The 15,395-nt window shown below is 44.1% G+C and overlaps 3 protein-coding genes across 3 annotated transcripts in view; 2 read left to right on the top strand and 1 right to left on the bottom strand.

Moving 5' to 3' along the window:
- The first annotated feature begins 229 nt into the window (after positions 1 to 229).
- LOC120456277 (ras-related protein Rap-2b) overlaps positions 230 to 15,395 on the top strand; it is a 181,858-nt gene continuing 166,692 nt past the window's right edge. The window contains exon 1 of the mRNA XM_039643016.1: positions 230 to 937. The gene's annotated coding sequence lies outside the window, so the exon portion shown is untranslated. The remainder of the gene's footprint in view (positions 938 to 15,395) is intronic.
- Positions 2,236 to 4,494, top strand: LOC120456269 (cytochrome P450 4g1). The gene has a single exon (XM_039642997.2). It carries the CDS (start codon positions 2,347 to 2,349, stop codon positions 4,015 to 4,017), a length of 1,671 nt encoding a protein of 556 aa, XP_039498931.1. The 5' UTR covers positions 2,236 to 2,346; the 3' UTR covers positions 4,018 to 4,494.
- LOC120456271 (achaete-scute complex protein T8) lies at positions 8,844 to 10,343 on the bottom strand. Its single transcript, XM_039642999.1, has one exon. The coding sequence runs from the start codon at positions 10,341 to 10,343 to the stop codon at positions 8,844 to 8,846; it is 1,500 nt and encodes a 499-aa protein (XP_039498933.1).

Here is a 15,395-nt window from a genome sequence, read left to right as displayed (position 1 = left end):
CTGCTTACCGTTTCTATTTCATATGTATGTATTCATATGTACATGGCGGTAGTGTTAGTGTTTCCTTGCGTAAACGTATTCAATAAAGCAAGTGCGGCGATTTCAGCAGAGTAAGTTATAGTTATGTACATACATATGTGGGTAACTAATGTATATTAAATTTCAATAGTTTAAGCAGTTGTAAAACAATGTGTTTATAAATGCAAATATAATTTTTGCTCTCATCAATAATATAGGCACACACATGCATATGTATGCGCATGAAAGAGATCGGATTATGACAGTTATCACTCTCTTTTGTCTCCTTTTCCTTTCTCCACCATGATCTATCGAGGGTTCGAGCTTTTAAATCCGTTACTTTGTTCTAAAGTTGCCCAAAAATATGACTTTATTTCGGCTGTACTTTTAGATTTCAGTGATTTTCGCGAATTCGGTGAGAGCAGTTCGACGCGCGTCATAGATTCGGTTAAGTAATACTAACTAATAATAAGTTATAAAACGACGAAATTTGTTTCGAATCATTGCTAGAGTTTCCGTAGTGCGTGTTTATTGCTTTTTTGTTTTTTTTTGTTACGGTTTTTGTGTGTGTGTTCAAAAAATTCTGTTTTATATCCGAAGCATAATTTCGTAGTGTGCAGTTAGCGGTTTTTATTGCATATGTATGCAGTTCGATTCGAATCATACATTCGGCTAGGCTATTATAATTAAAATCATTGCTAAAGAAGTTCCCGTAGTGTGTGATTTTTTTTTTTTTTGTTACGGTTTTTCTTTTTTTGTTAGTGTGTGATTTATTCTGTTTTATATCTGAAGCATAATTTCAGAGTGTGCTGCTTACCGTTTCTATTTCATATGTATGTATTCATATGTACATGGCGGTAGTGTTAGTGTTTCCTTGCGTAAACGTATTCAATAAAGCAAGTGCGGCGATTTCAGCAGAGTAAGTTATAGTTATGTACATATGTGGGTAACTAATGTATATTAAATTGCTTGCCGTTTGAACGCCCATAACCTCAATCATTGCAAACTGTTATTGCTGTTATTGTGATGTTAAATTTGAAAAGGGGAGTTGCTATAAACCCAAGCCTATTTGCTACATTATGTTAAATGTTTACATACGCGTGTGTGCATGGCAAAATATATAAGGATGGATCCCTGGACATATAGTTATATAGTTACTATGCCACGCGCTCAGATAATCCCACTGCCATCAAAACAAATAGTAATAAGGATCACTTATAAAAACAATCGGACATACATATATGAGGTAGCGGGAGGATGCGGCGGACGACGACCACAAAAGCGACAGCTTCCTCTCCTTTGTCTGTGCTGTGGCTTACATGCTCTGTTGTTTACTCACTCGGTATTTCCTTTTGCATACTTTTGCTCAGGTGTCGTGGACAAAAGCCCCGAATCCAAATTTAATAAAAAGCGAAAGCAAAACAATGGGATAGCATTAAAATGTCAGGAAGCGAGGCCAGAATCACCCACTTCCGCTCGCCAGCAGGTAAATGCCGTGAAACACAGGTAGCCGACAAGCGAACGGCCACTGGCTGGTTTGCATATTCCAGATCCTGGATCCTGAGTCCTGATTCCTGATTCCAGAATCCTGGATCCTGGTATCCTGGATACTTCCGCAGGAAGCAGGGTGGCTTAAAGGGATAGTAGACACATTCACTTTTCATTCAAATGTGTCTGATATTTCGCAAAAAGGGGTATTTTTGAAAACTGCGGAAAGTTAAAAGATCATGGAAATAGTATTGAAATGGAAACCACTCGAGTATATGGTGCATTTTGTTTATGATAATTGCAGAAACTAATATAACTGACACAATAGTCCCTCGGTGAAGTGAGGTAGGGTGTTTCAAGACCTGTACGAACTCAAATATTTGGGATTATGTGTTTTATTAGTTACTTTAAGGAACGTTTCCCAAGTTCCTAATACTTAGCTTTATATTAATAATACTATATCCAACGTGATATCAAAGATATAGCCACGGACTTCGAAATGCTTGGACGGAAATGGGTGGACGGCTCCACAATGACGCAGTGCAGCCATTGGGTATTGAGTATTGGTTATTGGGTAGCCATTCCAAAGGTACCATCGCAAGCGAGTACGTGACTTTGATTTGCGTTGCTAATTTGTGGGACTGGAAATCGAAGTGGCATATGCTTGACTCCAACCAGTGGCCCCCAGAACTCTTGGAACCATATAAAATGTTGGGTGTGTTCAATGGCGATTCACAGTTGAGCGCTGGCGGCTGATATAGCAACAGTGCCATCTTCAGAAGACCAAAAGGGATTTGCAGCGGAGGACCAGGAACCAGGAGCAAAGAGGCAACAGCAACCATGGCAGTGGAAGTAGTGCAGGAGACGCTGCAACAGGCGGCGGCCAGTTCTTCGACGACGGTCCTAGGATTCAGCCCTATGTTCACCACCCTAGTGGGCACCCTGGTGGCCATGGCACTGTACGAGTATTGGCGCAGGAATAGCCGGGAATACCGCATGGTTGCCAATATACCATCCCCCCCAGAGTTGCCCATTTTGGGACAGGCCCATGTGGCCGCCGGCTTGAGCAATGCCGAGATCCTGGCCGTCGGCTTGGGTTACCTCAACAAGTACGGAGAGACCATGAAGGCCTGGCTGGGCAACGTCCTGCTGGTGTTCTTGACCAATCCCAGTGACATCGAGTTGATCCTGAGCGGGCACCAGCACTTGACTAAGGCGGAGGAGTATCGCTACTTCAAGCCCTGGTTCGGAGATGGTCTGCTGATCAGCAATGGACACCATTGGCGCCATCATCGCAAGATGATTGCCCCCACCTTCCACCAGAGTATCTTGAAGAGCTTCGTGCCCACATTTGTGGATCACTCGAAGGCGGTGGTGGCCAGGATGGGCTTGGAATCGGGAAAATCCTTTGATGTTCATGACTATATGTCCCAGACCACCGTCGACATCCTGTTGTCCACCGCCATGGGTGTGAAGAAGCTCCCGGAGGGCAACAAGAGTTTCGAATACGCTCAAGCCGTCGTCGACATGTGCGACATCATTCATAAGCGACAGATAAAACTACTTTACCGCCTGGACTCCATCTACAAGTTTACGAAGCTCCGCGAGAAGGGCGATCGCATGATGAACATCATCCTGGGCATGACCAGCAAGGTGGTCAAGGATCGCAAGGAGAACTTCCAGGAGGAGTCGCGAGCGATTGTTGAGGAGATTGCCACACCTGTGGCCAGCACTCCCGCCTCCAAGAAGGAGGGTCTTCGCGATGATCTGGACGATATCGATGAGAATGATGTGGGTGCCAAGAGGCGATTGGCTCTCCTGGATGCCATGGTGGAAATGGCCAAGAACCCCGATATCGAGTGGAACGAGAAGGACATCATGGATGAGGTGAACACAATTATGTTTGAGGGCCACGATACCACCTCGGCGGGATCGAGTTTCGCCCTCTGCATGATGGGCATTCACAAGGACATCCAGGCTAAGGTCTTCGCCGAACAGAAGGCCATCTTCGGGGATAACATGCTGCGGGATTGCACCTTTGCCGACACCATGGAGATGAAATACCTGGAGCGCGTGATTTTGGAGACTTTGAGGTTGTACCCACCAGTACCGCTGATCGCCAGGCGTCTGGACTACGACCTCAAGTTGGCCAGTGGACCGTACACGGTTCCCAAGGGCACCACGGTCATCGTGCTGCAGTACTGCGTGCACAGGCGTCCCGACATCTATCCCAATCCCACCAAATTCGATCCGGATAACTTCCTGCCCGAGAGGATGGCCAACAGGCACTACTACTCCTTCATCCCCTTCAGCGCTGGACCCAGAAGCTGTGTGGGCCGCAAGTACGCCATGCTGAAGCTGAAGGTCCTGCTGTCCACCATCGTGAGGAACTACATTGTCCACTCCACCGATACGGAGGCAGACTTCAAGCTGCAGGCTGACATCATCCTGAAGCTCGAGAATGGATTCAATGTCTCGTTGGAGAAGCGTCAGTATGCCACCGTGGCCTAATAATCTGGGACTCCCGAATTCCGAATCCAGCCCTGTATATAGATGATGAACGCCGATGAATATCCCGACCCGACACCTCGATGACGACTTATGACCTACACCGATGAAGAACCCAACGCACAAGCCAGCCAGAGAGTCAAATAAGTTTTCTTTCGTTTTTTTTCCTCGTTACTTTTATATTTTATCAATTCCTTTTTGTTTGTTGGTCTTTAGCGAGTGGTGACCCTATATAATGTATACGTATATACTATATATCCTTTTAACCAACTATTCAACGCAACTGTTTGTGCTCTTCACCTTTTTAGTACTCCTACTTCTATCACTATCTATCTATACTTTTTTTTCCTAGCCATGTAGTGTGATTTTTTTTCTCTATTCTAGTATTTATTAAGTCAAATGGTTTAGACGAAGCCCAAAAAATATGAAAAATACACGTATGCGAGGCACGTAGCCGATAGAGCTGCAAAACAATTGAAATTGCACATCCTGTGATGTTCTCCTTCTGGGCGGTAGTTTCGGTCGTAGTTTCCTACAAACTTGGCTATTAACTAGTAAACTAGGACAAATTCGAATGCATATGGGAAAGACGGACATGACCAAGTCGCCTTGGCTTGTGGCTCTGCGATTTGCCAATCAACAAGTTAATGCGCTAATGCGGGGCAATCGACAGTTTGCAAACTGCTGGCAATGTCAAAATATTGACAAAAAGGCCGCTGTCCTTGGCGAGGTATTTTCTGCTTTACTTTGTTTCGCTCGTATTTTGGGTACCTGCTCGTATTTGTTAGCATTATGCTGATCTTAAGTCGACACCTCATTCGCTGGGCGATTTGTAATGCGATTAATCGGATGCAGATTGCGATGCTGACAAATGCGAATGCTATTGTGTCGGAATCGGTAGCAGTTTATCGCGGGATTCGGGGTCGCAAAGAAGTAGGGGGTGTCGGTGTATTCGTAAGCCTTATTTTTTCCTGATTAGCTGAATTCCACCGTTAGAAATCGGCTTTCCCTTTTTTGGGCAATCGATTGCAGAATATCAATTTACAAACGGAACGAAACGAAACGGAAATCCTTTCGGTTTCCTCCGCATTTCCGCCTTTCCTGCCTTGCTGCATTCGAATTATGAACCCTTCCCCAGCATCTTCGGCAGACATAAAAAGGAGCATCAAGCAGGTCCCTAAAACCAAAATTCTGTTTGGTCATTGTCCTTTTTGCGCTAGGCAAATAGCGGCACTACCTGGGAGTCTGCAATTCAATCCAATATTTTTGGGCATCCGGAAGTTTGTGCACATTCGTTCTATTTTTTATGGCGGAATTCCTTAAACACGCCAACTTGATATCAGATTGTGGGCAATGTCCTTCATGCGTGACACTCTAGGATTTACTTTGATGGCTGCCGGCTAGCAACTGCCACGTGTACTTTAAAAATTTTGATACTGTTACCTTTTGATAGTTTATTGGTATGAGTATATAACTATAAAAAGGTTATACAGTCAGTATACAAATTCCATAATGGTAATGGTTAGCCAGTAGAAAGTTAATGGGAAATGTTTGGAACGGAATGTGTGGTCTTATTGTGCTGCTCGAACACTACATTATATATATAATCAAGAAGAAATAGATTAGCCGGAACTACAAAAACATCCTTGTCGACTTTAAGTTGCATACAAAACCACTTTAGAGAAGAGGAAGCCAAACAAAGAGCTCGGGAAACTATTAAACAGGGAGTTCCGTACCAGGACATCTCAATCAATGCAAAACTGACAAAATAACGCTCCCCGGAGTGAGCGGGAGTAAGAATTGTGTTTGTCATACAATCGAGTCTGGTCTGGACTCAATGCCGATACTGTACTTCGTCCTTGGAATGTTCCCGGTGGCCACCCTGGGTGCGTAAGTCAAAACATGGGAATATACTCATAGTCACAGGGCGACGGGCTATGAGGCCCACGTGGATTCGGTGACATTAGAAAAATGTCCTGGAAAACATGTGCAACCAGACCTGGGGAGCAGTTTCATTTAATGTTTTTAAAACTGGACGACGAAAGTCACATGTGTTGTGCTCGAGCCTCTGGCTTGGGGCTCCATTCACGGAAGTTGTTGGGGGTTTAAGATTTCCAAATATGTATATGTGTATAGATATACAGATTAGATGGGATGGAATGAATGGAAGTAGCTCAGATCAGTCAGCAGTTCGCAGATCATCAATGGCTGAAGTAGAAAGCAGGAAAAATTATGGGGAAGGGCTTAGGCGAACCGCAGGAGGTACTTGAAAGTGTTAACCCGCTTTTGGTTTTAACGTTTGTCCAGAGTTATTTTCTTGACCTGGTTCCTTGGCCGCTTAACCTTTTTGGGCCACGGAGCGCACACTTAAGTGCCTCATTGTGGGCTCAAGTGCGTCCACTTAAGGACATAAAAGAACTGATCTGCTAAGTCTAAGTAGCTCGGCTTGGACTGCAGTTAGTTTCGTAAGACACAGTAATAGGAATGTTATTTGGTCCAGTGCTGAGTGAAAGGGAAGGATGAAATCCTTGAATGAAAGTAGAATCTTGACAAATGATTACTGGGGATCAGCGGATCAGGCACTCAACGCCATTATCTGGTCTTTGAGTATATAAGAATGCTAAAGGTAATGAAACAAGTGAGCTTCCTAGAAGAAGTGGTTTTTCAAAAAATCTTAAATACCTCAAGTTCTGACTTAATTCCCTCTGTCGTGTCACCCATCGCAATTTCAATTTCCAACCAGCGAACTCGGATTCGGCGGGTCAAAGAGCAGCATCTGGCTGCCTAGATAATTGCCATGCAATGTGCCCAGAAATCGGATAATCAGTGGATCGAACGTGGAGAACGAGGGGAAAATCCAATCAAGTCAGCGCTGTGAGCACACGCTAAAGTGAGCTTAAGAGCAGGCGGTATGCTATCCAGAAGTATTGCTATCAATGCTCAATGGTGACATGTGGGGCGTGGTATATTTGAAATGGCGTAATGAGGGCGCAACTTAAGGCCATGGCGGCACCCAGAGCTATGAAAGCAAATCTCCGGATCGATTCCTTGAATATTCCATCTGTCCCAAGCCTTTAGCATTCATCAAATGCCAGAAATAAACGAAAAACGCACATAACGGCAGTGATTTCCCAGTTCAAACGGTTAAAATGCGAAACTCGACCCACATTCGAAGGTGCACGGTTGAGGGGCGTGTCGCATTACCAATATTTAATAATGATAACGGTGCGTGAAAAGATTTTCACTGCTAACGGTGAACGGTGAACGGTGAACGGTGAATGGTGAACGGTGAACGGCGCACCCACCACAAGGCCAAAAGAAGGATGATAGGAAAACACGTTTGCACCTGGATTGGAAAACTGAAAACTGCTCGAAAAAGGGGGTTGTAGGCGACCTCAGGAGCTCAGGATCGCGTCAACACATACACTCAGCGAAAAAGGAAATCATAATGGGGAACATAAAGTCCCGCATTAAAAGGTCGGCCTCAAAAATGGATCGTGTTGTTGCCTCAGTGTACTACTTAGATTTCGTTGGGTTTCGGGTCCTGCAGATGCGACGATCTTTTGGCACAGGCCATCTATTCTTAATGGCCAAACGATTTCAATTGATTTTCCCTGCAGCATGGCTGTCTTACATAGTTTTGCATCATCCATATCCCTCGGACCGGCCCTTTCTTATTTTTTGTTTTATTGTTTTTTGGATTTTCTTCCGTTTTTCTCCTATTTGGGCAGATGTCCCAAAAAAAAGAGGCGGGTAGACAGACGTGAGAACACGTAAGCACAGGACAATGAGGTCCTGGGGACAATTGGCAGGAGAGCATAGCGCCAAGTAAGAGTAAGAGTGAGGGTGGGAAAATATCCTGCAAATTAACAGACGTGCGTCAAGGTTTTGATATTTTAGATACGATGATTTTATTACCATTCCATTACATTCTTTTTTTGGAAATTATGAAAATTGTATAAGGACAGACAGACTCTACTTTCGATTCGCGGTTGCCTGTCAAGTCCCAAAAATAAGTTCACCCTAAAGCCGTTTACCCTCCATTTCCCGCCCATTTATTTTGGTGCATTTTTAATTACTTGTGTCATTATGAAGCTGAAGCGGGGCATTTTCAGTTCCCAAGTGTAATTGCCGCGTTTCAGGGTTATGCCATCCGAATATTCCCCATAGGACTCTGTCATTTATCAGAAAAGAAACCCTTTTGAATATCGAAGCAGGGAAGTAGAGAGATATGCTCAGCACTCTTTAAAATTTAAGAAATAATTGAGAAAAAAAACCACAAGAAACGATTCAAGTTTTTAGAAATGTTCATATTTATTTGCATTTATTCAAAAGCATATGTTATCTGCTTGCCATTTTAACGTTCCTACAATTAAATCTACAAAAAAAATATGCTTACACTGATACATAAATTTATGTAAAATATTAGACACTAGTCTGGCTCAACATTAAGCCGTTTAGCAGGATAACTATTTTGTGTTTGGGTCTTAGAAGGTTATTTCGATTTGGTTTATATCACTAGATGACTTTTAATCTGCTGTGTTCTTAGATTAAACTTCATCCAAAGTGTGTGACCTTTCATATTAAAGACATGGTTTTAACAGCAAAGGTTTATAAGCTTCGGCTGGCCGAAGTTATCTTCCTTTCTCGGCTTAAATTGCTATTTACACAATGACTCAGTCACGGCTTGGTTAAAAAAACTTTTGATAGAATGGCCTGCCACGGAAGTCTGCGAGGACTTCAAATCATTTAAAAATATGCTAAAAAAGTAATTGTTAATTGTTTTTTTAGAGATTAGAGATGCGTGAGGACAGGACAGGCTATCTAGGCTAAACGGACAGATTGGTGCATGCACCATTAGACTTGGGTGTATGTGCCTCCCACCAGTCAATGGCATCGATCATGCTCTCGTCCGAAAGGCAGCCAGCGGTCGTGTTGTTGGGCTGCTCCTGCTGCAAAATGTCGCTGAACTCTTTCTTGAATCCGGGCAGTACTACGTTGTCATAGAAACTCACGGGTTCCTGGTCGTAGAACGCGGGTAAGATAGGCGACGATCCCAGGTTCTGAACTTGAGGCTGCTGCTGCTGTTGCTGTTGCTGTTGCTGTTGCTGTTGCTGCTGCTGCGGGGAAGTCTGTGCGTTGCTGCTGCTGCTGCTAATGTTGGTGCTGCTGGCGTATTCCTGTTTAATTACTTGCTGCTGCAGCGGTGTGGCACACGTCTGTAACAGCAACTCAGTCGAGGCGACAGGTGAAACTGGCGAGGAGCAGGGACTTCTTACCACCTTTTGTGGCACGGGCGATCGCGATAACGGACCCGAGGCAGCTGTTTCTCCCAGTTTTTGCTCGTGACTCAAATCGCCCAGTAATTCAGCCGTTAGCAGTTGATAGGTGTTGGTCCCCGGTATTCTGATGTATTGCAACCCATTCAAGGTAGTCAAACTAGGCAGGAGATCAGTGGCTTGCGGAGGGATTGGGATTTCCTCGGACAAAGTTTGCTGGACTGGCTGTTGCTCCTCCATTTCGTAGTTGCTCAAGGAGTCGTCGAAATGTTCATCCAGACAATCGAATTCGTCCTTGATAAACATAAAACTATCATCGCCGGATCCAGAACTATTCCCCTGACTGTTGAGGGGTGGAAAATCGAATCCCAGCAGTTTTTCCAAACTTCTTATATACTCCACGGCCATGCGTAGGGTCTCCACCTTGGATAGCTTCTTGCTGGCTCCTCTTCCCGCCCCCTGGGCCTCAAAAGCCTCGGAAACTTCTTCCGGGATCTTCTCGCGCAGTAGAGCAAATCCATTATTAACCTGCTTTACGCGATTCCTTTCCCTGGCGTTTCTACGGGCAACGGCTTGTGGCAAAGGCAAACCCTTTCTTCCAGGTGTTCCGAAACTCTGATCGGCTTGGCTTTTATTTGGATGGCTTATAGCTGCTGCTTTTGGGGGCTTTTCCACCGTTAACTTCTTGTTGGTCTTGCATTTTTTGGCAGGCACTGAAGTTTTAGTGGGCTGTTGATTCTGCTGGTTCTGTTGGTTCTGCTTTTGGGACTCTCCCAGGGGCCTCTTCCGTTGACTGGGTATGGGTGTGGTGTTCGTTGTGCTGGCCACGGCACTTTGTACAGCACCCAGCATGCCAAAGTCCCGGATCTTTCGAATAATGGTATTCTGATTGGCTATATGCTGTTGTAAGGCGTTGGCGCCACTTTCACTCAACACATTGTGAACGGTGATCTTTCCAAAAGGTTTCAGCGTGGTCTTCATCCCTGGATTGGGGTTTTCCTTGGGGTTTTCCTTTGGAGGAGGTGATGGGCTGAAGCTCAAGGCAGCCATGATTTTGTTTTTGAATTCCTGGCTTTATGTGGGCGGGAGAAACACTGGTGGCGATTGCGGGTGTACTTTCAGCACGTTAGTCCTTCTTGAGTGAATGTTAAATGGTGACTGATGTAATATGCTTTTCGTGTCCTTGCATCAGGACAGCTGCTGGCGCTCTGTGTCGCGTGCCCCTAAACTCCGAACTCGAACTAAAACGCAAACCCAACGGAAGTGACTTCGTTGACTGACACACACAACACAGTCACAGAGCACGCACACACACACACGCACACACAAAACAGAAGGCATTTGAGGTCCTGCGTATCCCTTATGTAAAGGGCCTGACTTTTCATCCCCTAGACTGGGTGTCCCTTTCTCGATCGCTCACACACACACCTTTATCACATATTTTATATAGGGTACGGCTTTTGGGAAAACTAACATCTGATCAACTCGAGCCAAAAAGTCCACCTGGTTCAAGGGTGGATTTCGCCACGCTCTCTCTCATTATTTATCGGCAGCAAAAACATCATTCCTATATACCGCCCCTATTAATATATGGACACAATAATAACCATATACCATATATGTATACCATATATAGTAAAAAAGGAGCTTTTGCAGCCCTGGTTTCCAAGGTATTTCCAAGCTACCTAGGAATCTGCCGAGGATCTCAATAGATCACCTAGACCTCCAATATGTGTCATGTAAAACGCAAATGCATCGGAATTTTTGGCGAGATTTAAATTCCAAGGCAGCTCACAGCTAAAACTAAGGACTTGTTTGTTTCTATTTTATTTAAAAGCTATCTCGGGATCACCTGATCTTAACTTTTTACAAAATCGATTCCCTTTTCTAAAGCTCATAAACAGAAATTAAATACAGAGAGAGGTATAATTCTGGGCTACAATTTATGTTTGAAATCGACAAGATGCCAGAGAGCCAATTCCAATCTTTCAAGGGGTGAAACATCACCCATCCTTTCTCTATATTCTTGTTTTGTCTTCGTCGAGCAAAAAAACTCTGGCAATTAGTCTGGTGGGAAAATAATTTTGCCAGTACTTTAGTTCTATAATCTATTCCCATTTTTTTGGAGCTTAGGTCTGTCTGTGCAAACAAGTTTTCGTGTGCTACAATAAACTTTTTTGAGCCTGGCTCTCAGGTAGTTTCCAACAGACCTGAGTAAATAGAGGAGCATACATACAAGTATATGTATGTGTGTGTGTGTGTGTTGTACTTGCTGCACAATTTATAAACTTGAGTTCACTTGAAAGGTTCAAGGAAAAGGACTTGAGCGCAGGATAACCGGCGGGGAGCAGAAACTTGCGACGAACGACTACCGGTTTGCGATCCAGGATGCCAAGTCCTCATTCCTTATTCCTCATTCCTTATTATGCAGACGAGCTCTCAAAGAAAAAGGAGTCAACGCTTGTGCGTACTGAGGAGTATTTGAGTACTGGGAAGTACTGCTCGGCGTCCTTTGTTGTCCTAGAGGATTTGACTCGGTTGCGTCCCACTTTGACGACGCATCGCCGCACTCATCTCAAGGAACGGCTTCTGCCCCAGCCACGCCTTTCGTCCACTGCGAGAAAATACTTCATGTTAAGGTAGGCATTTCTTGCATTCTCGCAGGATAACCCCCAAGGTATTTTGTTTTCCAAATTACTCCCACGTTCGTAAAACTATTCCTGCCTCTCTCGATTTTTTTTTTTAGATATAATTTCATTTTGACTTTTATCTTTGGCGGCTCGAAATTTTCCAATCTAAACAAATATAATTTATGAATGGTTTCTGGTTACTGGTTTATTTGCATTTTAAAAACGCATTGATTTCACTGGGAAAATATCTTGAGGCGAGAGAAATGTTAAATGGTAATGGTACTGAAACCGACGATCAAACGGAGTTGAGGGTAGCGTGGAAACATACTGCATCTTCCAGGGTCTCCGGGAAAATCTGAAGTCGTCCTATTTGGCTTGACCCTCCGAAATCGTAAATCAATCTGACAACGCATTCAAGTCGCTTTGATTTTCAAAATTTAAGTTCCCTCTTCCTTTTCCATTTGGTAACCGGAGAAAGGCGCCTGGTGGATATGTCCTGGGCCCATATTCTGTGTGTACTCGTCGTTGACTCAAGTGGATCCTTTGGGATGCTTCATCATTTAGCATCTGGGCACAGTTGTTCGTTCATAAATTGTTTCACTGCTTCTTGTTTTTTTCATATTATTATTTCGTTTTTCGGGTTATGAGTGTTGAAAACTTGATGGAACGGAAGTCTCTCCGTGGAAGTCCTTGAAATAACTTTGGAGTCGAGCACAGCGGAAAAGTGAAAGGACCCAACTCAGAGCTACACAAAAGGACTCGCTCTACGGGTGCACACATTTGTTGGGACACCATTCAGGATACGTTTCTGACGCTGCCTTCTAATCACTACATATATGTATGTGTTTCTCCACTCATACGCATCTCGTACGCATCTCCGAGGTACAAGTAACTTCTTACGAACCTGAAACTAAATTAAGATAACCTAAGCAAGTTGAGTTGAGGGATAAAAGTAATGACTAATCCTGTCGTTCGCTTTGAAACAATGAAATGGGGAAATGGCGAGTTTCCCTCTAAAGTCTGCATTCGACTTTAAAGTGAAACTCACAATTCTCGCTGATCGGAGTGGTAAATTGTTTTCAGATCGCGCACGTGCCTTGTGCTCTACATAAGTGTGCGTGAGTGTCTGTGTGACTGTGCCTGTTCTACCTGAGATCCTACACGCAAAAAAACCACCTTGAAATAAATAATTGATTTGTACAAGGTATATCGTATAGTATTATCGTATCTTTTGCAACGCAGTGTGCTAAACATTCAAATGTTTATTCATGCTACATATAAAATGTATTCAATAACTTTTCTCTCAGTGTCGGGGATTTTAGGGTATCGGGGACCTTTGGCGCGCTTTCGGGGGTTTCCGAACAACAATAAATTATCCTCACCCTCACCTGGCTTCTCATTTTCCTTTCTCATCTCCTTTCTCGCTCACTCCTCTCTGCTACTGCTTCTCTCTTCTGAGCTAGGTGCTCTTTCTATCTTATCCGGGGTATCGATCCTGATCAAATCTGGGCATATTCCGCTCGAGGCTGAGGAGTATGTGTAGGGGAAGGACTATAATTTAGGCAATACACAGCGGGAAAGCTAAGAGTGTGTGTATGTGCAGTATACTCGTGTGTTCAATTTAGCATACATCAAAAAGTAGCAAATGCTTAATATTTAATGCCTTAAAAGTCACGGTTTTTAAGCATTAATTAAGTTTTAATTTTTAGTACTGCATTTTCACGTCATAGCTCGAAACTTCGATGGCACGTTTAATGGTTTCTTAGTCTAATTTGAGTTTTCGAGTTTGGGGTAACCAAAAACAAGTTTCGTGGATCTCCCTCGCATTCGTGCTGGCTCCCTCTCGCTAGCCCCTTCCCGCTCTAATGCCCTTTGTTCCGTTTTATATATGTACATACATACATGCTCGTAGAGCATATTCCGTATGTATCGCATCGTGTCGTGTCCCGTGTCCCGTGCTGGGGTCGCTGATCGCCAGCGATCCTGCATCGTCATTCTGCCGCGAAAAACATCTGCTCCTGCTGCACAGCAATCGTTCAACAGCTCTGCCCCTCGCCCCCTTCGTCCTGCCCTGCGATTGTAGTCCCGTCCCTTTCTACGCTTGCTGTCTCGCTCGCTTTAGAGCAACCCCTGTGCCAGCAAACAACGCCAACAGAGAGGTCCTGGGCATTAAGTTCCGCCAGGATTAGGGGTGTTTGCGTTAGGGATCGCCGGTAACTTTCGACCAACAGCTAAAGCTGCCTGAAAATCGGCGATTCTGCCTGTGGGTGTATGGATGGTGCTTGTAAATCATCCTATATGGACTCAAGATTGTGTAGTTCCCTCGATCTGTACACCCTTAACCATGGTTTTGGAAACTATGTGGTATTAAACTGTATATGTGATGTGTAGTTGTTAGTTGTGCAGTCCGATCATGCTTTTCGAGGGTGAGTCCTCCAGAATCAGGAGCAACAATTGCAACAACAAGCACGGCAAACAATGAGCAAAATAAATGTGTGAGCAATCGGGAATGAAATAAAATTATATTTGAGCAACCGATTAAATGGCGGGAGGGTGGAAGTAATTGTTCACAAACCTGTTGCCTGTGGTGACAGAGGGGGGTGGCGGGGCAGGGGGATGCGCACGCGCAATGCTTTTTTTATAAAGGATTCGAAGCCGGCGGCAATGCAAATTTGGTCAATTTCACTCTCTGCACACACGTCACCGAAAAGATGAACATATGTAATATAGGGAATATATTTCTGGGTACAGTAACTTGACAAAATACAGCTGGCACAATTTGTAATAAAGTTCAGGTTATATTCCCAATATTGCTTTACGTAGAGATCGCGTAGATCTAAGCTTTTTTTCGCAGAAAAAGTGACCTTGTCCGTTCGGAAAATACCACTTTCGAGGCATACTAATGAGCGCGTGTCTTCGGTGCCTCCGATCTCCTCGATCCCTTCAGCTTCTTGAAATGCATGGTCCTGTAGCATTTTACCAACCCCTCCACTTTACCAACTTTCAAGTCCGCTGACCGCACGCGCTGCCAGTTTTGCAGGCTTAAAGCCGTGCCAGTCGCAGGTGTCTGGTGAACTGGTTGCGCCGCGTCCTTTGCATCATCTAGTTGAATAGCCCCAAAGACCTAGGTGCTTACCTGTCCCAGCCCGAGAAAAAGCCCTGAAATTATAAAGAAATTGTAGTACTGAGCAAAATTAAAATGTATTTCCAGTTTTTACATTTTTGCTTACTTTGAGTAACTAATGCGAAACATTAGTAAAATCGCGGAAACGAAGTCGCGGAGTTTCTCTATTTTAAAGTTCTGTAAATTGTGTGTTTCTTAAGTGGAATTTAATTGAACTTGAATCGAATTATTTGCTTTGTGATTTGAGAATCGTTGAAGTACTTAAAAAAATACTGCTTAAGATTTGCCGAGGCGAACAATAACAAAATACAACAGGGACTTTAGCCATTTCTTTCCGTTTCAGAACAG

The sequence above is a fragment of the Drosophila santomea genome, chromosome X (genome assembly GCF_016746245.2).
Source record: "Drosophila santomea strain STO CAGO 1482 chromosome X, Prin_Dsan_1.1, whole genome shotgun sequence".
NCBI classification, from domain to species: Eukaryota; Metazoa; Arthropoda; class Insecta; order Diptera; family Drosophilidae; genus Drosophila; species Drosophila santomea.
The sequence above is the reverse complement of the archived record's forward strand: the minus strand, read 5'-3'. Positions and strand labels throughout refer to the sequence as shown.

Excerpts from the sequence above, each read along its gene's own strand:
- LOC120456269 (XM_039642997.2), top strand. The coding sequence starts at position 2,347 with ATGGCAGTGGAAGTAGTGCAGGAGACGCTGCAACAGGCGGCGGCCAGT.
- LOC120456271 (XM_039642999.1), bottom strand. The coding sequence starts at position 10,343 with ATGGCTGCCTTGAGCTTCAGCCCATCACCTCCTCCAAAGGAAAACCCC.